The sequence below is a fragment of the Xiphophorus maculatus genome, chromosome 22, assembly GCF_002775205.1.
Source record: "Xiphophorus maculatus strain JP 163 A chromosome 22, X_maculatus-5.0-male, whole genome shotgun sequence".
In the NCBI taxonomy this organism is placed as follows: Eukaryota; Metazoa; Chordata; class Actinopteri; order Cyprinodontiformes; family Poeciliidae; genus Xiphophorus; species Xiphophorus maculatus.
Genome location: NC_036464.1, coordinates 12213478 through 12239343, shown reverse-complemented (window position 1 = coordinate 12239343; position 25866 = coordinate 12213478). Strand labels below are relative to the sequence as shown.

Below are 25866 nucleotides of genomic sequence, written 5' to 3'. Positions count from 1 at the left end.
CAGTTGGGTAACGAGCTGGAAGCATTTTGCATCACATGCTGGTTTACACAATACCTCTGAGGATGAACCTTGGCTCTCAAAGGAGTCTGATGATTTAAGAGGAGTGGAGGGTTTGCTGTTTGTAAGCCAGGGCTTATCATAATTGCGGGTAATGTGTTGAGTCTAGGGAACGATGGCAAATTAAGAAACAAAACATATGGATTCACAAATCAAAGAAAACACAAAAAACAGTAGATGGAGGAGTTATGTATATGTATATGTGGCAGAAAAATCAAAGTCAAGTAGCTAAGTGAGATGAAAATGAAACTCTGAAGTGCTTTGGGGAGCAAAATGAGAACAGGTCTGCCAAGCAGGTTTGCCCTCTCACCTTAGGAGTGCTGGTAGCAGCTGGATTTGTTGGAACTGGGCAGCTCTGACTTGAGGTGGATCTGTTGGGAGAGGCTCCTCTGGACGATGGCCGAGACCTCCGGCCTCTGTAGCGGAAGCTCGCCATTACTTGTGTTGCTCCCTCCGGGAGGATGAATTTCTCGCGGAGCTCCATGTTGGTCCGGCCTTTAGCTGAAAAATGCAATCCAGAATTTGACATAAAGGATAAATCAGCCAATAGAGATTGCAACCCTATGCTTTTAATGTGTTCAGGGTGATGACACTGGTAATGAAAATGATGGATGATGATGATAACAGTGATAACACTTTATTTTTTACAATTGTGTTTCAGATTAGATTCAAATTTGGTAAAATGTATAGCCTTCTCCACATAATTTTTGTGAAAGATTACCTACAAAGGGAAATCTAAATAAATGAGGTAATCTGCTTAACTAAAACAAATATCCACATACACATCAAACACATTTTTAGAGATCTTAGACTTCTGAAATAAAGTGTTAAGTTAATGAGGTGTCTTTTGTCATGAAAGCAAGGCTCATGCAGCAACACATCTCAACCAAAATGAGTAAAAGAAAGGAAAATACTGCTGAAACAGTAGAGGAATACAGGTATACCTCAATACAATACAACAGCAGATAAAAGGAAACATATTTTAGTAACTCAGTCAAAAATATTAAAACTAAATTTGTGCAAACTGCAGACAGAGTGATATAGATAAGCATTATTTTTAGTGACCTTTGATGACTAAAGCTTACAGGTGATGAAAACCCACTGAAAAGCATGTCCACATGCTCTTTAGTACATGCAATGCTTGGTTTTGCAAGAATTACTGCATCAATGCAGTGTTGCATGGAGGTAATTAGCCTGTGTTTTTGCTGGGGTATGGACTTGATAAAACACAGTGAACCACCAACAGCAGATGACAAGGATCCCCAGTTTATTACAGAGTATGAGAACATTGGAGTCTAAGCCTTTCCACTCTTCCTGCAAACTCAGGGACCCTGATTTTCAAAATGAAATGCAACATGCAACTTTATCTGAAAAGAGGATTTTAGAACAAGCCAATTTTTTTCTCATTTTCCTAAAAGAGGTTCTTCTTATATTGTCACTTGCAAAGAAGTGGCTTAACACAAGAAATGTGATGAAATGTGATCAATCCTGAATAAATATGACTTTTGAAGGTCTGACTCCAGCTTCAGGTTACTAGTGAATCTAAATATAGTGACAGTCTGCCCAACAAAATGCAAAGTCAGCAGTCTTATGCATGGTTGTATAGCCCATAGCATGGTCATAATAAAATAACATTTTTGTAAAATGATCTAAATTAACATGACAAACCAAAAGGTCATAATATAACGAACCTAAATAATATATAGGTTTTAATTTTTTGCACCGAGTTACCAAATAAGTTAAACGTTTCAATAATGTTGTCAGTTACTGAGATGTACCTGTTTGTTTTTTGTTTTTTTTTATTATTTCTCAGCCAGTCTCAGCTTCTGTTTCCAACAATAAAATCAAAGTTTTAAAACCTTTACAACTAAAATTTATAAGTTAAATAATTTACGAAACTAATGAAACAAACTGCACAAAGAAATCAGTTTGGCCACAAAAACGCACCTTCATGCAATTTAAAGCAAATGTCACATTGTTTTAAAATGCAATGAATTCTGCTTCAATCTAAAGTATAAACAGTTATAATCATGATATCAGACAACTCTCTGTATATGTAGAGTTGTTAGATAAACATTGTTTTATGATCCCCGTCTTGACTGAAAAAGATAATTGGCATTGCATGCTGAGAGAACAAAAAACCACATGGAAAGACTTTGTACTTCTCAAGTCTTCCAAGTTCATGGACAAAGTAACAGAAGGTGATGTGAGTCACACAAACAACTGCATGCATGAAAAATCCCAGCGGCAGCTGACCGGGGGTGTAGCCGTTTTCTGAGAATGCCGTTCATTTTACAGTGGGTTCTCCCATGTTGCTAGGCTACACAAGTGGTACACACCAGAACCAACACAAGCACCACACACTCAGATGTGCAGACACACATACCGCCAGTGGGTTCATGGAGCAAGGTGAGAAAGTGTGAGATTTGCCAACCTATAGGAGACTGAGTAATTGAAGAGTTTGATTCCGAGCGCAACATTTTGCTCCCATGGTGATGGACTAGAAGAAACGATACCATGTTTGGCAGCAGCGGGGTTAAGCAGGAGAGACACAGATTGATGTTATTAAAAAGAAAAGCAGAAACATGAAGAGTACTAAAACTTTTGGTGTCGACGGTGACAAAATGTTCATAAAATTTCAAAATCAATAAAGAATTTTATTAATGTTTTTTTATTTTCAATTTTAATCAGTTTTTAGTTTTCAGTTTTTAGGGTTATGCAAAGAAAAAAAGAAAGCAAATTACCAATGATTAGGTTATATAGACCAGTTTCTTAATTTAACAATCACCAAACTTATTTCAGTCAGTAAATGCACCATAATGAATCATCAGAAAACGTACAGTTGTTCTCGAAACAACCTTTTAGTTATTCTCCGAAGTACCCTTTAAATTAAGGATTTACATTCTCTGGGGAATAGATTGAGACCACTATCTACAGCTATTAATGCTAATGGTGCAAATTGCTAATGCAAAACCATAACACCTATTCATTTAGTCAGAAAAACATGGTTTAAAAATAGCTGATATCCCACACAGTTAGAACTCCTTCACTACCTACAATGTATAATTAATGACCACTTTAATATTTACTACTGGGTTTATATCTATTTATTTATTATATTCCAATCTTTTTTAAGCTGTAATGATGTATTTGTGTTTTTATGGGAGCTAATACAATTTAACTTCATTCTGCATTGTGTCTTTGAGGTAGTCCTGAATGATAGTAAAGTGAATGTTGAATCTCATGGAACGACAGCTAAAATATACTGAAATTAAGAATTTCCTTTCCAAACAACTAAGCACTAAAACTAGAGAAAATAAAATATTTCATATCAACCTAAGAGTATCTGGTGTATCTTTCAAAAATTATTTCAAATCTGTGAAAATAATGTCTGATAACTGTTCTTCTATTACTCTGAATGAATCATTGAATTTCACTCTTATTTCACTTCCATAATATTGTTTTATGCTTCACCTCGACAGGGGTCGTTCTTCACAAGGAACTCATCCAGAGCCATCCAGCCTCCACCCACTCGCACCATTACGGTGCTGCGCAAAATTCGCACGAGACGCAGCTGCTGAGAGTCTCCAAACTGTGACAGGGCAAGGAAAGCACAGAGATGACGTGTGAGAAACACTGAACTAACTGCTTGCTCCTTGTTGCTATACAACAAGAAGCTGTGCAACTTAAAAAAAAAAAAAAAAAAAAAAAAAAAAACAGACTGCTTGGAGGAATCACATTGATTCATTTGGCACAAATTTTATTGGAATTAAATTATGTAAGTGAGGAAAAATCAGCCCTGTGTGCAGTCTGGTTTTCTTTTCACATAATTACAAAGATATGCAGACACAAAACACAAATGTTTACTTTCAATTGTCAAACACACAAATTACTCAAAACTTAATCAAAAAGAGTTTGGTTTTTTTTTTATGATTTTGATTTCTTTATTTTACTTTTGTGCACAAGACTTCCTTTAATACACACAATGGTCTGATAATAAGCCTGACTGAACAATGTCATAATAACTGACATTTGTGAAATTTTCAGGATGAGTTATCAATTTTTTGTCTGAGTCATTGAATCAAATTTTCATGAACTGAGAGTTCAGATCATGTTTCGACTGCAGTATCAGTCAGGCTTTACATACAGACCTGTGAAAATTTGATCTAAGGCTCCTTCAGAGTTTGTGGAGCTGAGCAGTAAATACAGCAATTACTCAAACTGCCACAGCTTCACAAGCACAACTGAATGATGTATTTTTTGAGTCATTTCTGCACATGTTGGTTCTCACTGTAATAATCTCACATCAATTTCAGTCACATGTGGCTTAACCCATAACTGCAGGTTGAGCCTGTAAAAGACTACAGCTGAAGGCACATCATTGTACCACCAGGGGGTAGTAGTGTACAATAATTTGCCTTCACCTGATCACATCATACAAACATACAAACACTGAGCCTTTTGTGGACTTAAATGCTTCAAGCTCTATGAAAATGGTGGCATGTCAGTTGAAGTTGCACAAAAACGTGCAGATCACAATCACAGTCGCATGCTTTCTGTCCATAAACAGGCTGATGTAATGATCAAGGGAGCATACATCCAACTCCTGCAACCTTTGTTGCACTTTCTACAGCTACAACTGCTCAGAATGCACTGATGGCACTGATGCATACCAGATGCAGCTAGCTTTGCTAACACAGTGAGGACAAAATGAGAGAATGGTTCAAGTCGTTTCTGTCTAATTCACGTGTGACACGCAGACATGATCAAACACTGATGATTCTCGCCAAACTCCTTATCATTGCTTCCCAAAAAAGAAATAAAAAAATCTTCGTATAATCTTTTATGAGTATTGGAATGATTTAATGTGACTGGTGATTCTAATGATCAGAAACATTACAGGTGATGAAGTAAAAAGAGGCACAAAGAAACATCTGAAGAGTAACCATTTACCAGAATACAGCTTTCCAAAACCTCAACGTGTAGGTGGTGGGTAAGATTTTGATTTTCCCTGTTTGCTATTGTCTCATCGCCCATTAGGGAGTCATGTAAGCAGTGAACCAGACCAAACTGTCAAAAGAGTTATTTAAATTCATTGTTGAGTGAAACATCAATACAAACTGTTGCACAAACCACCTCTGACACCCTTGTCCCATCTCTCTAGCCCTCATCCCAAATGGACTTCTCCAACACATAGAGTGCCTTGCAAAATTATTTAATGTCAAGTGAACTGTTTCACATTTTGGCACATTGTAGCCAATTTTTTTTCTGCATTTTATGGCCTTTTGTGATAAAACATGATAAACCAAACAAAGCCTAACTAGATGAATACTTTCGCAAGGCACTGTAACATCTCAGAATTTGATTTCCCCAAGAGAAAAGAGCAAAAAAACATAATTAAAGTTGCCCAACTTTAAAATTCTCTGATAATAAGAATTCGGCTGATGGATCAAACTGTGTCAGCCATTGTGGAGGTAAATCATTCCCATGATACTGAAGCATCAAAGCCAAGCAAACAGAAAGCATTATTAGATGCCCAGCTGATGAATTTATGCCCGTGAGCCACTGAATACATGGGCTGAAATGGTGCTGGCAAGCCAAAACGTTTTCTGAAACTCAAAAGCAGATACATAAACATCTACAGGAACAGATGTAAAACTTGTTCATGTTGGGCTTTTTATGGCAGTTTAAAGATCTGATTGGCTTCAGAAAAAAATAGTCAGATGTTATTATAAATTTTACTTTCTACTTCTGAGTTCCAGTCCAATATCTGCAGCCAGAAATCTGGGCAAGAAGTGTTAACTGGACAGCAAACAGTAAATGCAGAAAAGCATAAAGGCCTGAGAGAAACCAAACAGACATGTGGACACAGAGGAGGACTTTCAGATGTACCTGATTTCCAAGGTAGAACTGGTGATGGAAAAACAATAAGAAAATATTCAAACGTTAGCAAAAGTGTGATTTATTTTTGCATATTTCAACACTTACCTTCAAACAATTTCCCATAAAACAAAACAAATCAGCTTTAGATAGAATGTAGGTTAATAATAACTTACCCTGTATTTATTTGCTCCAATCTGCTCTACTTGGAATCTTTTTGGACATTTGCATTTTGCAACTTGACGGGTAACCTGCAACATACACTGTATTAATTACTGAACTGTTCCTTTGAATTAAAAGATATTGAACTCCTCCAGCCATGACAGTTTGCATTACCTCATCTTCAATTTTGTCCGCATCTGTCAACGGCTTGTAGGCATCTTTGTTCGGATGAAGAGCTGCCACAAACTCGTAGTAGTCAATGTAACCGTCACCGTCTCTGTCGAATATGTCTGCCACGGCGCTCATCTCCAGGCGGCTGGTCGGGAATTCTTTAGAGGAGCAATTGCATGGTATCAGGACTTCGTATATTTCCAAAATTCCACATTTATAATTAAATTATTTTCTCATTTAAAGTATAAATAAAAATGTCTAATGATGAATCCTGAATTAAATAAATACAGTAGATGGACAGATGGATGAATGCACATTGAATTCTACTAAATTTGTAGTGGGCACTTACTGGATGAGAGTATTCCCTCGATGAACTCCTGTCGAGTCACTTTGCCATCCTGGTCCTTGTCAATGCGGCGGAAGAAGTCCATGACTCGAGACTTTTTGTGATTCATCCAGCGCATGTAGCGTTTCCTCCACACATCAAAGTCAAAGTTTGCAAATTCCTTTAACTAAACCAAAAAGGAAAGAAAAATAAAGTAAACACAGATTTCTAAAAAAGAATCACTGAATTAATAGAAGCGTTGATTTACCTCCTCCTGTCTGTCCAATGCATCATTGAGTTTCCTTCTTCGGTCCAACGCCAGCAGCCACACATGCTGCCACTTAGTAACCAGCAGGTTAACTCGAGGGTTCTTGGTTTCAATCGGAGCTTGTGTTGTTGATGCGTACATAGTTTGTGTGGGAGAGCGTTTTCCTGTAAGCAAAAGATAAAACTCTACATAAGAAGAAAGGGATTCACCATGACATCATTTAAGCAGCTAAAAGGAGGAAGATTAGGATGTCACATCACTATACAATGACACAATGCTTGGCTAGCTGCCTCAGGTCACGCTCTGGGCAGGATATGAAAGGGATACATACTTCCAGCTCGTCCTTTGTCTAGCACAGGGATATGTGATTGGATTTGGGGCTCCAGAACTGGCTTCCTTTTATGTGTTTTAGTGATTTTGTCAACATCTGGCTGCTTTCTGGTCATTTCCTCCATGAAGTTCTGCAAAGGAAGGAAGCAGCTACTGTTTTTAAAACAACTACAAAATCAGAAATGCCTTCGTCAAATAAATCAGAAATAACACAAAAGAGGTGGGTTTTTTTTAGTAGTTAAACTTTACCTGGTGTTCTGCTATAAGGCTTTTGATTTCTTCAATTTCCTGAGGCAGTGTCTCTTTGTCCCTGTTGTTTAGGTTAGTCTCAGCCCACTGCAGCCAGGTCAGCAAATTCTCCAACAGTTCCTGAGTGTCTAACATCTCGGTAAGCGCCATGGCCAGTCGCTGTTGGTGCTGCCTGACCCAGGCCTGCACCTGCACTCATGGGAAATGCATGTAGCACATACAAACACCTGAGATCTGCCCCTTGAAACATATTCAGTTACTTCCACAAAGATACTTCAAAAGGACTTTAGATCTTCAGACAATTTCTGGAAATTTTCAAGATATTGAAATTTGTTTTTAGATACATCATAAAAAAACTAATTTGAATCAAAATATGTCAGAATGTTTTTCTGTAGCTCAAATAAGTGTACAAATCTGGAAACATTCAAAATAATCCCAAATTAATTTGTTACTTCAAGTGATATGTGTGTTTGAATCTGTCTGGTTGACAGGATATAATTAACTACATTTTTCTATATATAAATTGGATTTGTTTTTGTGGCTTGAGACAAAGTTTGAATTGGCATTATATACAAAAAATCAAATGAACTTAACTTGAATTCTGAAATGTAAGCTTGTCTTTAATTTCTCAGAAGTGAGTACTAATGAATATAATCCTTGATTCGATGGCAATGACTTAACAGTACATACATCTTGGTTTTTTAATGACATACAGAACCTCACTAATCATTGTTTAAAACATATACTACAATAGCTCCCTTCCTGACAAGAAGAATTCATTCTTCAATAAATGTAGAAAATAATTAAAAAATTAAACGCATGTAAATTTGCTTATTCTTGACAGAAGCTTAAGAAACTGGACAGGCAAGTGTGTTATCAAGCCAATACATATGGCAGATATTCATAACCACTGCAAACTGACCTCTTCAAACCTGGCCTTAATGATGGTGTTCCAGTGCTTAATGGTTGTGATGGAGTCTGGATGGCATATGCTGAGAATAGCCTCCCCCATACTGGTCGCTTTGTTCAGGGCAACTCGCTTTTCTTCCAGCTTTTTAATTAACTCCTTAAAAACAGAAAATAGAAAAAGAAAAGTTGTTTATATTTGTATTGGCTTATCTTCAGCAAACAGAAAAATAAATCATTGCTAGTGCGTGTTTTCATGTACAAGCAATGCAGAGCTATTTTAATAAGATGAAATCATAGGAAAAGTAGAGCACTCAGTTTTTGGCATTAAGGATGACAAGGCTGACAGGTTGCAATTACATAGTCTTGACTGTTTATTCAGGCAAAAAACATCATTAAAAATATTGGCAAGCTAGATTTCTTTCATAATATTTGGGAAGGTGGTGTGATCATCAAATTGTACAGTATAAATAATAACTAAGCCAGGGGTAGACTTCACCTCTTATTTATTAAAACAGTTTTGCAACTGGTATTTTGTTTACTTCTACTCTGGATAAAATAAATCCACATTGCAATAAATGACGTAGACATAAAAACACCCATTGTCCTCTAGTCAGTTGGTGCAGTAAAGTGATTAGAGATACAGATTTTTTTTTTCTAATATTTCAACTGATGAAAAACCAGATTGTTTAGACCCTGATCTCATGAGGTTTTTCCTCCATCAATAAGCGATTGTGCAGACTGTGATACAGTGAAATGATGGATCCCATCAGCTGATTCATTCAAGGGTAAGAGACACTGATTAAAGTGTTGAGTAAAAAAGAAACATTTGTGTGTGATTAAATACTAAAGTTTTGCTAGATTATACTATATAAAGAAGGGCTATTCTGCAAAACTTAGCAACAGCTCTTAGCAGATATCAGTTGCAGGAGTGAAAGAAAGGGCATAGATTCTCTGGTTTGCAGTATTTAAGCTGGTTTAAAAAAACCCTTCTAAAGTGTTAGAAAATACATAAATATTAGCACTGCTTGCCTTGTGTTGTTCAATCAGCGTTCGCAAAGCTTCCTCATCATCTGGGAGGTTACCATGAAAACGTAGACTCTGCTCAGCCTCAGCCAGCCACTCCAGCAGGATATGAACAGTAGAGTGAAATTCCTCGGCCTGCAGCCAGACGACAAACATCAATAAAGCTCACAGAGCTAGTTTACCTTCCACGTAACGAAACGGAGGCTGTGCTTTACCTGGCATAAGGCCTGCTCCAGCCGGGCCTGCTTTGATACAGACAGGTTGCACACAGTATCCCAGCGAGTGCTAAGCTCCTGCATCTGAACTTTGACCCAGGAGGAGTCATCATGGCTGTTTTCGACGAGCTCTCTTGCAGAACGCTTGAGAGCCTGAACGCTCACCGTCCGCTTTCCCAGCTCCTTTTGGAAAACCTACAATCACATGTTCACAGAGGAAACAATTAGATAAGTTGTCATAGTGTAAAGCACTTCAGACTTTTTGCACTATTTCAAACAAATGTAAATAGAAATATATATTTCTATATATATTTCCGGTTTTCCCAATTCTTTGGTAAACTGGACAAAACCGATAAACACAAAGTGAAATGTTATGGTGTTCTGCTAAAGTGTTAGTTTGCTTTTAACATTTCCACTTTTTGCTAGAATATGTGTCAAAATAACACAGAAGGATTTATGCTCTTCATGCATGGCATATCTTTATATTCATCCCTCCCAAGTCAAAACTTTATAGATGAGCTGTCGCTGCAATTATAGCTGCAAGTCTTTTTGGGACATCCATCTATAATCTTTGCATATCTACAAACTTCTTGTCAATTCTGTGCAAAATATCTCATGCTAAGTCAGACTGGATGGAAAGCATCTGAGAATTTTCAAGTATTTTTTCTGACTTTCAAACGGAGTTTGATTGGATGATTTTTAAGACATAAATACGTTTTGCTCTCAACTCATTTGTATTTCCTGCCGTATGCTTAATCTTGTCCTAGTGAAAGCTCAACCTCCGTCTCAGTCTCAACTCAAAAGGTTTTCTTCCAGAATTGGCCGGTAGAGGCTCCATTCATGTTCTCATCAAGTCTAAGCAGCTTCCCTGTCCATGCTGAAGAAAAACAACCCCACAGTATGATGCTAAAATACTGTGACCACCACCATGATCACAGCATTTTAAAGATGCTGTGATCAGGGTTATGATAATAATCCTCCACACATAGTGTTTTTCATGTTTTGCAGCAAATAGTTTAATTTTAGTTTCATGTTATCAGATCAACTTCTTCCACATGGTCCCCACAGGCTTGTGGCAAACTTTAAACAGGATCTCTAAAGGATCACTTTTCAGGGTTTTTTTTCTTGTATTTTAAACCAACACATTCTTTCTTTTTTGACTTCACAATTGCACATAATTAATCAATCACATAAAATTCCAATAAAAATATACAGAAGGTTTTGGTTTCAAAACCTTCTGTAAATGTGAACTTACTCAAAGGGTCTGAATATATTTACAAGCCACTGTACGTGATATTTAACATACTGCATGAAACAAGCATAACATACAAACAATACCACAAAGCTATATTTGCTGTATGATGGTGCCATCTGTGAAGTTGTTTAAACACAGCTATCTTCACAGCCCAAGCCTTGTGTGGTTTATGCACCAGAATGATTAGGAAGCCATTGAAAGGATGAAAGAGCAGGGCGGTGGTGCAGATGTGAAAACCCTTACATGTTTTCAAAGTTAGCTTTTGTAACTGTGTCTCATATCCATGATCAACAGAGTGAGGTTCCTACCTTGTGGTTGTCTATCAGATTGAGAACCAGGTCTATGTCTCCGTGTACTGGCTGGTCCTCAGCCAGCTGAGGTTCCACTTTATACAGCCAGTCGATGAGTGCCTGGAGGGCATCTGTAAACTGACCCGAGAACAGCAAGGCCTCCTCCAGCTTGTTTTGTCTGCAGGTGAACACAAATAAATAAGCAAAGTGCCCTGACTACAGTTTGTATACAAGAGAGGAAAAAAAATAAAAAACTTCTTCTGACCTTTCCACCGACTTTCCACAAACAGTGTCCCACTTATCCCTCAGTTCGCTCAACATGTCGTCCAATTTCTGCTTATCATCTTTAAGAGCAGTTTTTTCTTTCAGGGCCCGCCCGGTTCGAGCAGTGGTGTCGTACACAGAGTGTTTGCTACCCAGAGCTTTTTGGAACTCCTGCATTTGAGAAAACACCATCAGTTTTAGAGGCGTGCTAAAAGTCTGAACATCTAGACGAAAAGCCAGACAAAGATTATTTTCTATTTACTGCTGGAATGTTAACAGGGCTCTAATCTCTGTGTGTGTGTTGTGATGAAGATGCAAAGCTATGTGTGGCAAACACAAAAGGGGGTCAAATCTCAGCTACTGCTCCAGTGAGATTAAAAGTATCCAATCCCAAATAGATTTGGCCCAACCCCGGATTATGATAGGATTAGCTCAATCTCCCTACATAACAGTGCAAACATGGCAAGAACAAACAATAAAATAAACAGTTTTAGAAATATTATGTTCTCCTGACGCTGTATTTTGTGTAAATAGACCTAATTGGTGTACTGGACATGATACTATAAACATGGAGCCTGACAGTTTAAGAAATGAACCAATCGACCTTGTTCTGACCAGTGCCAATTCCTGGTTTTCTTTGGTGTTTGATCTGCCAATATCAGTTCAATCAATTCAGACATTTCAGAATCAGCTAAACTTGGTGTCAAAATTTCATACAAGAAAAAGCATGTACTTAACTTAATAAATTCATAATGAACTGCGGATTTTTGGACGGAGAAAGTAGCTTTGCATCTAACAAGAAATTCTAATAATTACTGGCATATTCACATCAAAGCATTACAGACGATGTTCCCGACATTCATTTGAATTTTTATTAAAAGTGCATCAAAGGACATTCATTCATTCACAGACATAAACTGCTTTAAATATAGACAAAAAGACAAAGATTTAATGTGATGATGACTAAATCACAGCCAGTCAAGGTCTCTTTTGATCTCTCGCTGACCAATTTAAGCATCTGACATGCAGACATTAATGTTTCATGAGTGAAGGCTTGACTGTGTATGTACCATATAAGGAGATAACATTAAGGGGGCTACAGAGTGATTTGTCACCTTATGCTGTGTCAGCTGCATCTTGATTTTGTCAGGATCATTGGCAATTTCCACTTCAGAGTCCAGGGCTTTCTCGGATTCATCCAACCACTCCATGAGTTTGTTGAAGGTTTCGTGGAACTAAAGAAACATTAGAAACAGTGTAAATAAGTTAAGCGAAATGCACGATTGAACTTGATTTATCACAAAGTCCTGCTTTATGTTCACATGATCCAGCACTTTGGCTCTAAGGAAAGAAGTTCTACACACTAATAAAAATAAAGCTACAGCATGCCGACAGAATTTTAAACAGGCCTGAAATACACTTTCCAAGGAGCTTTCCAATGATAATAAAACAAGCCTGATAGTAGTGAAGCGAGCCAGTGCCGGACTCAACATAAACATGCATAAAGCATTACCTGCTTCGCCCTCTTCCTGGCGTCATCCAGCAGGCGACCTCGCTCCACAGACCTCTGCACCAGCTTCTCCCAGCGGCCTTGCACGCTGAGCAGAAGGTTCTTGATCAGCACCACGTCCTGTTTCTGGCTGAAGTACTTCAAATGCGTGCCCGCTTTGTCCAGCTCGATGATGTGCTCTCTGTGTGAGTTCACCTCAGTCACAAAAATCTGCACAAACACAGAAAACATGCAGAGAAAAGACGTTCAAGTTTGGTGTATTAATAAAAAGAGTTTAAGCGCAGGGTTTTTTGTTTTGTTTTTAGAAAAAAAAAAGCTGGATAAAAAATGTGCTTGGCTTCTTAAAATTGGTTTTATTCCAGGAATACATTCACTAATGATACACAATCTAAAATGTATTTATTTTCATCAGGATTAGCTTTCCCACCAGAGGCTCTGTCTCTCCCCACATTACCTTGTGCTCATCAATTTGAAACATGATGGTCTCCAGAATGAGGGAAGCAGGAGAAACCATGTTCAGCGTCTGTTCAGCCTGGGTTAGCCAAACAATAAAGTCCTGAAGAGAGTTGTGGAAATCTGTGGCCAGTGTTAAAGCTTCTTCAAGCTTTGCCTGTGGAGACAAACCACCAAAAAGTGTTAATTTCTCTAAATTCATATACAATGACCTAACCATAACCCACAGTTCACTATTCAGTGCCGAAGATTTCCCTGTTGACAGATCTGGACGGGTAAATAGCAAAACTGAAAGGCAATGATGAGCTTATAATTGAGGAAGAGAAACATCCATCAGGCTGAATCATATCCGCACGCCCCAGCAGAGAGGGCTTGGACTCAAACGACGTTACAATGCTGATGACTTTTCTGATTAATAAATTCTATGTAAGAGAGATCAGTGGTTTGCTAAATATAAAACTAGCCCTTTAAAGTCAGAGCACACTATAAAACTCACAAAAAGTATATAATTCATGATTTATTTGCATTCTGTGTTCAAAACAACAAAGGTTTTACACTGACTGGCAACTCTGTGAAGCTCTAAGATTTAGCAGGCTCTAAATTCCTAGGAATGACACCAAAGTCAACAGGAACAAAAACCAGCAAAGACTCACACAGAACTACCCCATTTTTGGAGAATAGAGTGTTAAACAATGAAAATATGTAGAGCCTTACAAATATCCCATAGACCTTTTCACATTTTATCAAATTACAGCCACAAACATCATTGTATTCTACTGGGATTATATGCAACAGACCATCAAAGAGCAGTACATCATTGTTGCTTGGAATGATTGAGTTACATTGCTTTAAAAATGTTTTTACAACTAAATAAAAGGTATTGGGGGTAGGCCATAAAAAATTCCTTAGAATATTTTGTGATATCTGTTGCAATAAACATAAAAATGACAATAAAAAGTAGTAAAACATTAGTGATGATCTGTTTAGATAAAAACATTTATGCCAGACTACATTGAGAAATGCACAAAGTGCATCTGTTTATCCATCTCTCAAGTCTATTGCAGCTCCTGCTTTGTGCTATAATTAGTTCCATTCACTTTTCATCAACTTGACCTGAAAAAAGGCATTCCCACAGCATGATGCTGCCAACCACGTCAAATTGCAATTAGCAAGTAGGGGAAAAAGCTTAGTCTTGGTTTGCTTTGTCTAGACCTCAATGAGATATTCCCAGCTTCATCCCCGGCCTGTCTGGTGTGCTTCTTAGGTTTCCACGATGCTTTCTTACAGAACAGCAACATTAATATTGAAATTAAAACAAAACAAAAACAAAAGGTTTGTGGTCATAATGTGAAAATTTTTAGAGGTATGAATACTTTTTAAAGGTACCACACATTTTTGCCACATAAAATTTTTTTTATACTTTATTATAGCAAAAAAAAAAAAAAAAAATAATAATAATAATTAGAAAACATGGTCCTGAATTAAAAAAAAAGAAGTGATAACTGCCTGTTTTGATCTCTGTCAGGTCATCACAAAGAGAAAATATAAAAAGAAAATTGCTCCACTTTGACAACAACTGCACTGCCCTGATCAACTGTGTAAATCACATCCTGAGTGTGTTTGCCAGCACTTCCACCCTTCATTATCGACATTGGGATTAAAGGCTTTAAAGCTCCAAAGTCAGGGTTCAAGTGTTTTGTCAGTGATACCTCCGTGGGACCAGAGGAGATGAGTCATTTCTGCTCAGAGCAATAAAAGCCGTACACTGGTAACCCACCTTCCTCTCAGTGACCTTCGCCTGCACAGCTTCCCATTTCTCCTTCAGGCTGGCGAGGTCCTGCTCCGTGTTGCTGTCCGGGCCCTGAGGCGACATGGCAAGCAGCTGGCCACCTTTGTTTAGCAGCTCCCTATAAAGTTCCTCCTTGGCCTCAAAGGTAGAACACAACTCCTGAAACAGAAATAAACACGTTGGCATGAGGAGAGTTTTTGTCAGCGCAAAACAAAAAGTTTAAGACCATTTGTTTGTCAGCAGTTAGGCCAAGTTTCATCCAAAAATGGGAAAAGAATGAGCACAGCCAAGCTGCCTGAAACCCCAAGAAACATATTTCCAATAAATATTTAAACAGTATAACGTTACCAATTTGATAAAGTTATTGTTTCCAGAGATTTGCTGTTTATAGTTCTATCAAATGCCACCACTTGTGTTTTTTTTGGGAAACCACTGCTGCTGAAGTGTCTCTATAACCGAGAGCAAAAATAAAAGAGGAAAACATTCCCAGATTCATTAAGGCCAGGCATGGACAAATCAATTAGAAACACTTGAGGGGCTTTTCGTCGCTCTCTGCAAGTTGTGTATTTTGCAGTGTCGCTTAATTTTCACACTTGAGATGAAACACAGCACAGACACAGCCACCTCCTCGCCAGCCTGCCATCTGCATGCAGCCTTTCATATTGTTAAACACATACCAGATGGGCGTTAAGCTGCTCCCGAGCCGTGTCTGGTAAACCTCCTACAGCCTTTGATGCCAACAGCTGACGTTCTGTGTCTTTCAGCCATTGCTGCATATCTTCTATCTCGCCATGGAAACCTTGGGCCTACAACACAATACAACCTGGGTCAGGACAAAAGGTGACTCGCACACACACACGCTGATTGTTAGAAACCTGAGTCCGGGAGTGGAACAGCCCAGAGTTAATAATTCCTTCACTTCACTCCTGTACGTGTTCAGCCTGAACTTAACCGAGGGGCATAATTTGTAATATTTTTCAGTATTTTATCCTACCTTTAAGATGATAAATATACTCCTAATTTTAAATAAGATGAACCTTTGAAAGGCATATCTTTCATTCTTGTTTTAAAAAATTCACTCTCCCTCAAGACTAAATTATATTTTGAAGACTTATCTTTCTCTCTCTCCTTTTCTTTAGCTGAAAGAAATGTCATACTTACAAACATGACTGAAAAATTAATGTGGAAAGGGTGGGATTACTCATCCCAACAAAACTATGGGACTTAGCTGTAACATACTTGTGTCCTTGGGTTAAAATTAATGGATCAATGGATTAATGGATTTATTAAAGCTAAAGTAAAGTTTCTGTGAAATTAATAAGAACCTGAAGCAGAGACGCTTCTAGCTGTTGCTTTCTCTGGTCTGTCTTCTCAAGAATGGCCTTCCACCTCTGGTTCAGATTCTCCAGTTTACTCTGCAGACTGGAGGCTTCCTCTCCGGCACTGGACTCCACCAGCTCATTACCAGCCTTGTTCACCGTCTCCACGGTCGCCTTGTGGGCTAACACATCTATCTGGAGTACCTTTAGGGAGGAAAAAGCAGAGATGACTCAAACAAAAATGTGTATGAACCCAATGTAGATATATTTTCAACCTTACGGATATAGTGTACATTGATTGTGGGGGGTGATCTATACTTTCAAAGAAACAATTAAATGAAGGTGAAGGAGATTTGTCGTACATGATGCTTGGCGAGCTCTATCTCGATGGCTTTGGGGTCTCCAGCCGCTTTTCTCTGTTCGTTGAGCAGCTCTTCTGTGTGGCTCATCCAGGCCAGCAGCTCATCCAGTGCATGCTGGAACTGGCCCAGTGCCAGCAGCCCCCCCTCCAATTTGTGCTGGATTAACGACAGATTGAGCCATTAGATTTGGCATTTAGTGAAAGCACTTGACATACACAAGACATATTCACTAGTCTGGTGAAGCTATTGTTCAGGGCTCTAGACTTCAAATAGCAGCTGTAACTAATTTCTATAACAATTAAATATGCAAAGGTTCTAAAGAAATGGCAAAAAGAAATATTTTATTTTCATTTCAGTTCAACTCAGAAAACAGATTTTTTTAAACGATTTTATCAACTTATTAATTTTTCAATGATCATTTTTTATGTTTTTATGACTATTATGACAAAATAATGCAAACCTGTCAGAGAATTGCATTTTTTATTAAACTCATAATTTTTAAAGGATAATACAATTTAAAACATTAGCATTTAGTTGTAAGAATGTTTGCTTCATGATGTTAATGCAAAGAATTATCTTAAGTGCAATTATATTGCAACATTACACTAAAGGAATGAGCGATATTTTTAAAATTGAACCATAAAATTTTAAAACTTGGCACAGTCTGGTCCATCCTTCTCTCCGGCTGTTTCCCGGCTCCGACCTGTCGGCTGATGATCTTCTCATCCAGGTTGTCCCAGAGCATCTTGAGTTCAGACATCGGCTCCTGGATGGCACAGCGATCGGCCTCCTCGGTCACCTTCTTCAGAAGGAGGCCGGCCTGGTGGTTCAGCCGCTCCATTTCGATCTGGAGCTGGTACGCCTCTCCTTTGAACTCCTGACAAAAGGAGCGCCATGAAACCAAGTCAATCAACACAAGCTCAAAGACATGCAGAGAAAAGAAGAGCTGTTTGCTTAGGACAGCGTTTGTGTTATTGCACATCAAAGGTGCGTCGGAACCTTTTTTATTTAGAAAAATGGTAAGAGCAATAAATTGGGCCTTAAAAGTAAACACAGCTGATCTGAATACAGCTGGTGTTAAAAACACTTGCAATGAAAATATCTTACAGCCAGGAGAGAATTATCAAGCAAAACAAAAATCACCAAACCGTACCTTGAGTTCTACAATCTGCTGCTTGACCGTCTCCAAATCTGTGCCTACGGGTGACATTGAATCCAGTTTGTTTTCCAGTATATCCACCCAGTCAAACATGCCCTGTGTACAAAGTGGGAAACCATTGTTAATGTCAGAAAGCAAAGCTTAGCACACACAGAGTCATGTTTCACTCAGGTTTATCTGATTTCATGCAGAAAGAGAGCTCCAGCTCTCCTGCACAGCCTCCAAATGGGTAAACATTTACATTGAAATTAAAAAGCAACCCGCAAAATAACTCCGTAACCTCAACAGAGTTATACCAGCTGACTTTAAAAGACTTTATATGAACTTCATACAGAAGTTAAGCTGAACCAAAAATAGAACAACACTGTGGTTGGTGTTTATTGTCTCTAAATAACTAGTCTTCTCATTAAATTTTCTATCACACAAATCAGTTTTTGATCTTGAAATCGTCTCGCATACGATTCAGGTTTAACTTCTCACATATGACATAAATTTACCCAAAGAAATAAGTACTCAAAGGTGATTTGTGCTTCCAAATCTGTGTACGTACCTGCAGGCCATCTTGAAACTGCACAGCTGCCTGCATGGCTTCGTCCAGCCTCTCTACTCGTTCTTTCCAAGTCTTGTTGAGATTCTCCCATGCTGAATTCACCTAGAAACATTAAACAGTCCACATGTGAGCAATAAAATCTAATCGCACAAATGTTTCACAGTATCACCAAGTGAAAGTTCTGCATATAAGACAGAACTTTATCTATTACCTCATCAACACTTTTCTTTATGACAGGTTTGTCAGGTTCTCCACAAGCAGTCATAAGCTCTGCACCCTGGTTCTGAACCACATCAAGTTCTTCCTGCAGCCCATCGATTTCCTCCTTAAAACCCTTTGAAATAATAAAAAAAAAACATTTAGAGACAAGCCTTTTAAAAGACAAGCCCCATTAGGTTTTATTATCTATGTGCTAATTCAGAAAGCCAGCCATTTTCATTCCACCTCCACAAATTCCTGCTGCTGCTTGACAACAGAGGGGTCGACTCCAGGTTCCTCCAGCTCCCTCAGCAGGTCCTGGCTGTCTTTGATAGTAACGATGAGAGCGCAGTGGTCACACCAGAACTTGTCTGCCAGGTCCATCACATCCAGCAGCTTTGCTTCCCGCTCCTCCAGCAAGACCTGGATGTCGTTCCACAAGAACACCATGTGGTCCAGTTTGTCTTGGACAGCTAAAGCAGGGAAATTTGAAAGTGTCACAAATATGATAATTAGAACATAAAGGATTTGACAGCATTTTTATTGAAATGTTGTTGTCTGACACTTTGACACTTTTGTTTGGTTGTTTTTATGACAAGTTAAAGATTTCTTTAGATACAGCACATTCACGACTAAAGTGAAGCATTAAAAAAATGACAAATTCAATCTTGATGGGTTCTGATCGGAGACCAGCAAGATGGAAACTTTTAAGGCCAATTTTATTCCCCGTCCTTGACCACACCTTAACTATCAGTATCAAAAAATAAATAAATTAATAAACAGGTACCATTCTCAATTGAGAAAGAGTTAAGCTAGCTGCTTTAAGGTGTTCTAAAATGAGCACATAAAACAAAGAGCTTACATCATACATAGTATTTTCTATGACAAATCAAGACATGTCTTTGGTTCATCCAGGCTGTGACAAAGTGAAAGAGAGCAAGACTTAAAATAGGTAACAGGAAGGGCCAACAAACTACAGCTAAAGACAACACCATTTTTCTGTCTTAAAGCAGTAAACGTCTGTTTGAGAAACTGATTTCTTACACATCTAGTGTGAAATCATGACTCTTCCTAATAGAAATATCTGATTGTTAATTGCAGAAAGGTTAAAAAACATTTAAAAATTGTGATTTTGTTTTATCTAGTATATTTTTAATCGGGTTTCCAAAACTTCATTACACAAATATTACAGGAAGAACACACACTAAACCGATACAGCACATTAAATACCTTTGGCAGATATGTCCTTATCTGCTCCTTCAGCTCGTGCAATCATCTCTTCACCTCGCTGCTTCAATGTCTCGTACACTGGCTGCAGCTTCTCCAGATCCACAGAAACAGCCTTGTTTTCAGTAATCTGTTCCTTGATCTTGTCCACTTCCACAGAGATGGACGGAGGCTGGCGCAGGCGTTCAGCAATCCGCTCCAAGGATTCCAGCATGGGATCAATCTTATCGTGGAACTAGGACAAGTTCAGAACGAAACCCCTTAGTCAGAGTGTAAGGTTGCTATACTTTTTGTGACCAACTGTGTTAACAAGAACTGAGATAATTTTTTACATTGTTTTAACAATACATCTCAAATACACCATTTACTATGTAACAACTGGAGACCAAAAGCTAAACTACTCCCCACCTGGGTGGATTTGGAGATGGCTTCATCCAAACTGGCTGCTCTCTCCTTCACATCAGCCTTGAGTTTGGTGTACAGCTGGTCGGCCGTTGTGTATTTCTCTCTGATGGGAACTCCCTCCATGGGGCTCAGTTCAAGCAACTGTGGACCCGTCTTATTCATCTTATCGATATGAGGTTTGTGCTCTGCAATTAGCTCTCGCATTTGCTGAAAGAGATATCACAAATTAATTTAAGTACCTATTTTTCTCTTTCTTTTGTATACAAGTCCCAATGAGTATGTTCTTACCCTGAGCTCCTCCTGTTGCTGTCTGAGCATTTCATATTCGATGGCAGGCGAGGGCAGCTGGCTGAAGGTGCTCAATGTTTCTTGCAGCCATGGCCACATTTCTTCGTAGGTCTCCCAAAACTGCCCAGCCAGAGACTGCGCTCGCTCCAGCTGGAGATAGCGCTCTGAATTCAGCTGACTGACAATGCCGTATTTCTCCAAAAGACTCTCGGTCTTGGCCTGATTTTAAAGAAAAATAAAGCAACAGAATCTCTAGCTTTTGTCGCTTTTGTCTACCAATGATTATATTAAAAAAAGATTTGTGTATATATATATATATATATATATATATATATATATATATATATATATATATATATATATATATATATATATATATATATATATTACCTTCAGGGCTTCTTTCTCTCCTGGGTTTTTGCTGCTCATGATGGCTTTTCCAGTTTTTACAATCTCATCCACAGCATCTTTGTGCTTCATGATATCCATAGACATATTCTGCAAAAGCAGTCAAATGAATCCAGTTTGAGGTCACATAGCAACTCGTTTTAGTGTATGTTTCTTTGATTACATTATCATGCGCTAACCTTCTGTGCTTGGAGTTGGGCTGTAGTTTGGTCATGCTCCAGCCTTATCTCACCCATCGACAGCAGCTTCCCCTCAGCAGCAGCCAGCCAGGAAAGTTCGTTATCTGCAGCCTGCTCAAACTGGGAGAGGAAAATGTTAAAGTAAAAGTTAAACAGAAGAACAAAACAAAAAAGAACTGATGTAGCAACCAATCTGATTTACCTGTTGAGATTTGTGGATGTCAGCGTTGATCTTGTCGACCTGCTGAGTGATGGTGTCACAAACGACTCTGTACCGCTCATTATCTTCAGTCACCAGTTTGTCCAAACTCTCCCGGGTGTGCCAAGGGATCAGGTCCAAGAGTGAACTGCTGAGCTCATTTAGCTTCTCCAAGACAGGCTTTTGGTCTTTAGTCTCTTTCAGTAAGACCTGGATAACATTACATGAAACACATTAGTCTGAAAATAACATAACCGACTTTCTCTTGAACACATCTCAACAAAAAAAAAAGTCTTACTTTCTGTCTGTTTTGTGAATGAATCAAATGCTCGCCCATTGGCTCCTGATCAGCAAATTCCTTCATCTCAGCCTCAGCTGTCTCTAACCAGGTGTTCAGGTCCTCATGAGTGTGCGCTAACCTATTGGAGAGACTCAAGACCCGCTCCAGTGTCTTCAAAACATTGTCACTCATGGAGTTAATCTCAGCATACTTTGTTTTTATTCCGTCCAGTTTGCCTTGGATGATGACCACCTCGTCACCTAGGAAAATAAAATAAAAACAAAACTAAAAGTTCTGTCAGTGACTCTGAAAACAGAGTCACTGGTAGCTTGGGTAACCTTAAAACCTCAAGAACTTCAACCTAATAAAAACTGCTAATTTATTTACACTCCTGTTAAAGCTGAGCATGAATCCTCACACTGAAAAAGTTAGAAAAATTCAATCTTGGATTTGAGTACATTTGTTCAGTTTGGGAGGAAATAAATTATGTTAAAAAAATTAAAAATATCCAAATCACCAGTGCACAATTATTGGCACCAAACCCCTTAAAAAATACTACAGAGGAAAAAATGTAAACAAAATTACTTTTTAATTGCTTCTAAGTAACTCATGAAGCCTACTCCTGTAAGAGAATGACATGCCTGTTGTTTGCTTCAGAAGCTCCATTCCATTGGAGGTGGCTTGGTCAACATTTTTCTTCCTTAACTCAATATCATTCTGCAGCGTCTGAAAGGAAAGGTTTCAGGGAGTCAATGAGGAGATCACAGGCACGTGTCAAACAACACATGACACACAGTAACTGATATGAGCTGAAAGATGATGTAACTTAAAAGAAAAACATAATGGTTGGCCTGGGGAGGAAAGTATACCCGCTGTTCTGCCAACTGCCTTTCAAGAACGTCAGGTTTGTAGTCCTCCACGGAAACTTCCTCTAGCTTGGAGTGCACCTCGCTGAGCCAGTTCATGAGAGCCACTTCGTCCTCTCCAAACAACTGGGCGTTGGCCAGAGCTTGCTGCAGCATGTCTGCTCTTCTCCTGCATCGCTCCTGGAGCTCTATGTAACGGGCCTGGGTGGCGTCCAGTCTGGACTGGACGAACTCCTTCTCTTCCACTGAGCTCACAGTTTTAAGCATCTGCCCCAGACTGACCGCCTGACACAGGTCTTTACTGTGACCCATAATCTCCTCTTCTAAGCCCTGACCAGGGGTGGATGGAAAACGGGGGGAGTGGGGGAACAAAGATGATACAAAAACATAAAAATAAAACTGAACAAAAATGGAAATGATTGATGATGAAAAACTTAGAATAAAAATGTAAATGAATGTAACTGCATGATTAAATAAATGAACTAAAGCTGGTGATGCAAAATTTAAAAAAAAAATCAAAATCAAGTGAGGTAATGTTGCAAAAGCACTAATATTACCTTATGCTGAGTGATCTGATCCTCTAACTTGGATGTCTCAGTACCAATTGGCTCAGAATTGGCAAGATGTTTCTCTGTGGCCGTGAGCCACTCACTCAGTGGCTCCAGAGTCTCATGAAACTGCTGGGTGACCACTAAGATGCTCTCCAGTTGCTTTTGCCTGCCATGTGCATTAAAGGAGATACAGAAAATGTTGTTTAGAAGTCCTAAATAAACTGGATTGTAAATACAATTTCAATTTTAGAGTGGGACTAAAGAACTGACAATTATTTGATAACAGAAATAGAGAGGAAAGCTCTGACAGATAAATACAAGAGAAAAGAATTGGAAGTCTTAAAAAAAGATGAATAAGTTTAAAAAGGAGAAACTGTTTTCACATTTTGTAATCCTATCACAAACTTCAATGTATTTTATTTGGATAAATTTTATACGATAAGCTGACACAAAGAAGTCCATAATTGCACTGGGAGAATATGTGAGCAGGTTTACCAGTCATGCAAATCTGACCAATAAGGGAAAAACTGTTTAAAGAAACACTAAAAAACCTCTTTGCAGTTTGTGGGAACAAACATGTAGAGGGAAAAGCTCTGGACAGATGAGATCAAAATGTAACTTTTTGGCATCCATGCAAAATGCTGTGTGTACCAGCAGACGGATGACCATAAATATACAGCTAAACCTACAGTGGAGTGGTTTAGATCAGGGATCTCAGACTTCAGTCATCGGAAGCCATTCTCCTGTAACTTTAGATCTGTTTCTGCTTTAACACTGAATAAAAAAAAAATAGAGGGTAACACTTTATTTGAAGGGCTATGCATAACACTGACATGACCCTGTCATAAATATGACATTACTCCTGTTATGAACATGAAGGAGTACTCATGAATGTCTGACTGTTGTCATGAAGTGTCATTGGTAAATAACGACATTTTCAATGCAAAGTTGCTTTAAAAATTTCATCAAAAATCCATTAAAAGTGCCAACTTTGCATTATTTGGTAAATAATGATCCTTTAATGCAAAGTTGGCACATTTAATAGACTTTTAATGCAATTTGTAAAGCAACTTTGGATTAATAGTATCATTTACCAAATAACACTTCATGACAACAGTTATAAACATTCATAAATACTCCTTCAAGTTTGTGACAGGTGTTATGTCATACTTATAAAAGTGTCATGTCAGTCTTATGCACACCCCTTCAAATAAAGTGTTACCAAATAAAGCATTAGAAAGACTCTGCAGACTTCGGAAGAGATAATTCATCCATATGATTCAGGTGAGTTAGATCTAAAAGTTGCAGGACTCCAACCTATGAGGACTGGTTGAGACCATGGGGCTTGGATCAAAGTATTTTCATGTGATACAATGTTAAAATAGCCCAATCAAAGCCTAGACCTAAATTCAATTGAATCTGTGGCAATACTTGAATATTGATGTTCACAGATGTGCTCTATCCAATACAAATGAGTTTAAGTCACTTTCAAAATGCAAAAAGAAAAAAAAAAGTCAGTATGTAAGTACACAAAAGAAATTACACCCCAAATTAAAGTATTGACGCTAGGCTTAAAAACAAAAGCACAAAACCGGTTTCCAACCTTTTTAGTAAATTATTTTTGAAAACTACGCATCAGTTGTTTTATTCCGTAATAAAATAGTTACACTGAAAAACCATAAAACTTGATTGTACAAAATGCAAATAGAAGTTAAAGGGATGTAATCTGTTCTGTTAGACATTTGAAATCTTGCTTTATTAGCAATTGTGTTTTACAATGGATATATAGTTGGGCACTATGAGTTACGTGCATGTATATACAGACCTGTTTTCAGCTTTCTTGAGCAGATTGTCCCACCTCTCTCCCAAGCATTCAATCTCTTTGGTTATCTTTTCCTTGTCCACAGCCTCTGCCAGTTCTGCAACCTTTCCTCCCTCATTTTTTATGAGCTCCACGGTTGGCTTTCGGTCGTCCAGCAGTCTCTGCAGGAGCTGTCAGTCAGGAACAAAGAAAGTGATTTATTAAGGACAATAATTAGAAAACCAGTAAATCCAACAGTTGCAAATTAGAAGTCCATTACACAAAAAGCTTTGTGTTAAACACTCATGGTTAACAATGGGTGTCACTGAAGTCAGATGAATGGCAAAGCAAATGTTAGATGTTTGTTTAAGTGTTGAAGTGCTAAGTCTAAAGCGGAAATGCTTTGGTGTTTATGCATTTCACACCACGTAATTAGCACTTACTTTCTGCTCTTGAATCTGTGCCTTCACCACTTTGAATTCAGCAGAAGGAGGCTTCTGGTTAGCAACAAGCTCTTCTGTATCGGTCAACCAGCTGAGAAGGGACTCCAGAGCATCCTGGAATCTTCCACAGTGTAGCAATGCTTCATGCAACTGTGCTGAACGCTCAGCAACCTGCAGATACGTTATAGATATTAACAAATCACTCACTTGAGAATGGCTCATAAAACTATGAAGGATGTTCTTATCCAAATATCCACAGCATAATCACAAACTAATAAGAACTGAAACTACCTTCTTATTAAGAGTATTCCACTTAGAGTTGATTCCATCCAGATCATCCTCAATTTTTTTGGTGCTGGTGCCTTTCGCAGCGTTCTGGATGAGGCCCTGCCCAAGTGAGTTGATGTCATGGAGCTGCGTCTGCAGTGGATCAATGTCTTCTTTCTGGAAAGCCTAAAGACAAAACGAACAAACAGTGAAT

General features: G+C 38.4%; 1 protein-coding gene across 5 annotated transcripts in view; it reads right to left on the bottom strand.

The window, feature by feature from the left end:
• The window catches only part of dst (dystonin), a 112920-nt gene that overhangs the window by 1811 nt on the left and 85243 nt on the right, over nt 1-25866 (bottom strand). For all 5 annotated transcript variants that reach the window (XM_023327802.1, XM_023327806.1, XM_023327804.1 and 2 more), the window contains 42 exons: nt 25677-25838; nt 25386-25556; nt 24967-25133; nt 23148-23307; nt 22594-22920; nt 22366-22450; nt 21743-21984; nt 21448-21654; nt 21246-21365; nt 21049-21156; nt 20659-20877; nt 20374-20577; nt 19969-20200; nt 18985-19211; nt 18752-18874; nt 18541-18642; nt 17985-18086; nt 17535-17708; nt 16832-16987; nt 16476-16673; nt 15828-15956; nt 15139-15309; nt 13363-13518; nt 12912-13118; nt 12514-12633; nt 11400-11569; nt 11153-11312; nt 9590-9784; nt 9381-9509; nt 8365-8508; nt 7443-7631; nt 7195-7324; nt 6864-7027; nt 6620-6782; nt 6274-6428; nt 6114-6188; nt 5950-5967; nt 5011-5127; nt 3532-3649; nt 2444-2557; nt 368-558; nt 55-162 (listed from right to left, as the gene is read on the bottom strand). In XM_023327802.1, the coding sequence (XP_023183570.1) occupies nt 55-162; nt 368-558; nt 2444-2557; nt 3532-3649; nt 5011-5127; nt 5950-5967; nt 6114-6188; nt 6274-6428; nt 6620-6782; nt 6864-7027; nt 7195-7324; nt 7443-7631; nt 8365-8508; nt 9381-9509; nt 9590-9784; nt 11153-11312; nt 11400-11569; nt 12514-12633; nt 12912-13118; nt 13363-13518; nt 15139-15309; nt 15828-15956; nt 16476-16673; nt 16832-16987; nt 17535-17708; nt 17985-18086; nt 18541-18642; nt 18752-18874; nt 18985-19211; nt 19969-20200; nt 20374-20577; nt 20659-20877; nt 21049-21156; nt 21246-21365; nt 21448-21654; nt 21743-21984; nt 22366-22450; nt 22594-22920; nt 23148-23307; nt 24967-25133; nt 25386-25556; nt 25677-25838 (6609 nt within the window). The remainder of the gene's footprint in view (nt 1-54; nt 163-367; nt 559-2443; nt 2558-3531; nt 3650-5010; nt 5128-5949; nt 5968-6113; nt 6189-6273; nt 6429-6619; nt 6783-6863; nt 7028-7194; nt 7325-7442; nt 7632-8364; nt 8509-9380; nt 9510-9589; nt 9785-11152; nt 11313-11399; nt 11570-12513; nt 12634-12911; nt 13119-13362; nt 13519-15138; nt 15310-15827; nt 15957-16475; nt 16674-16831; nt 16988-17534; nt 17709-17984; nt 18087-18540; nt 18643-18751; nt 18875-18984; nt 19212-19968; nt 20201-20373; nt 20578-20658; nt 20878-21048; nt 21157-21245; nt 21366-21447; nt 21655-21742; nt 21985-22365; nt 22451-22593; nt 22921-23147; nt 23308-24966; nt 25134-25385; nt 25557-25676; nt 25839-25866) is intronic.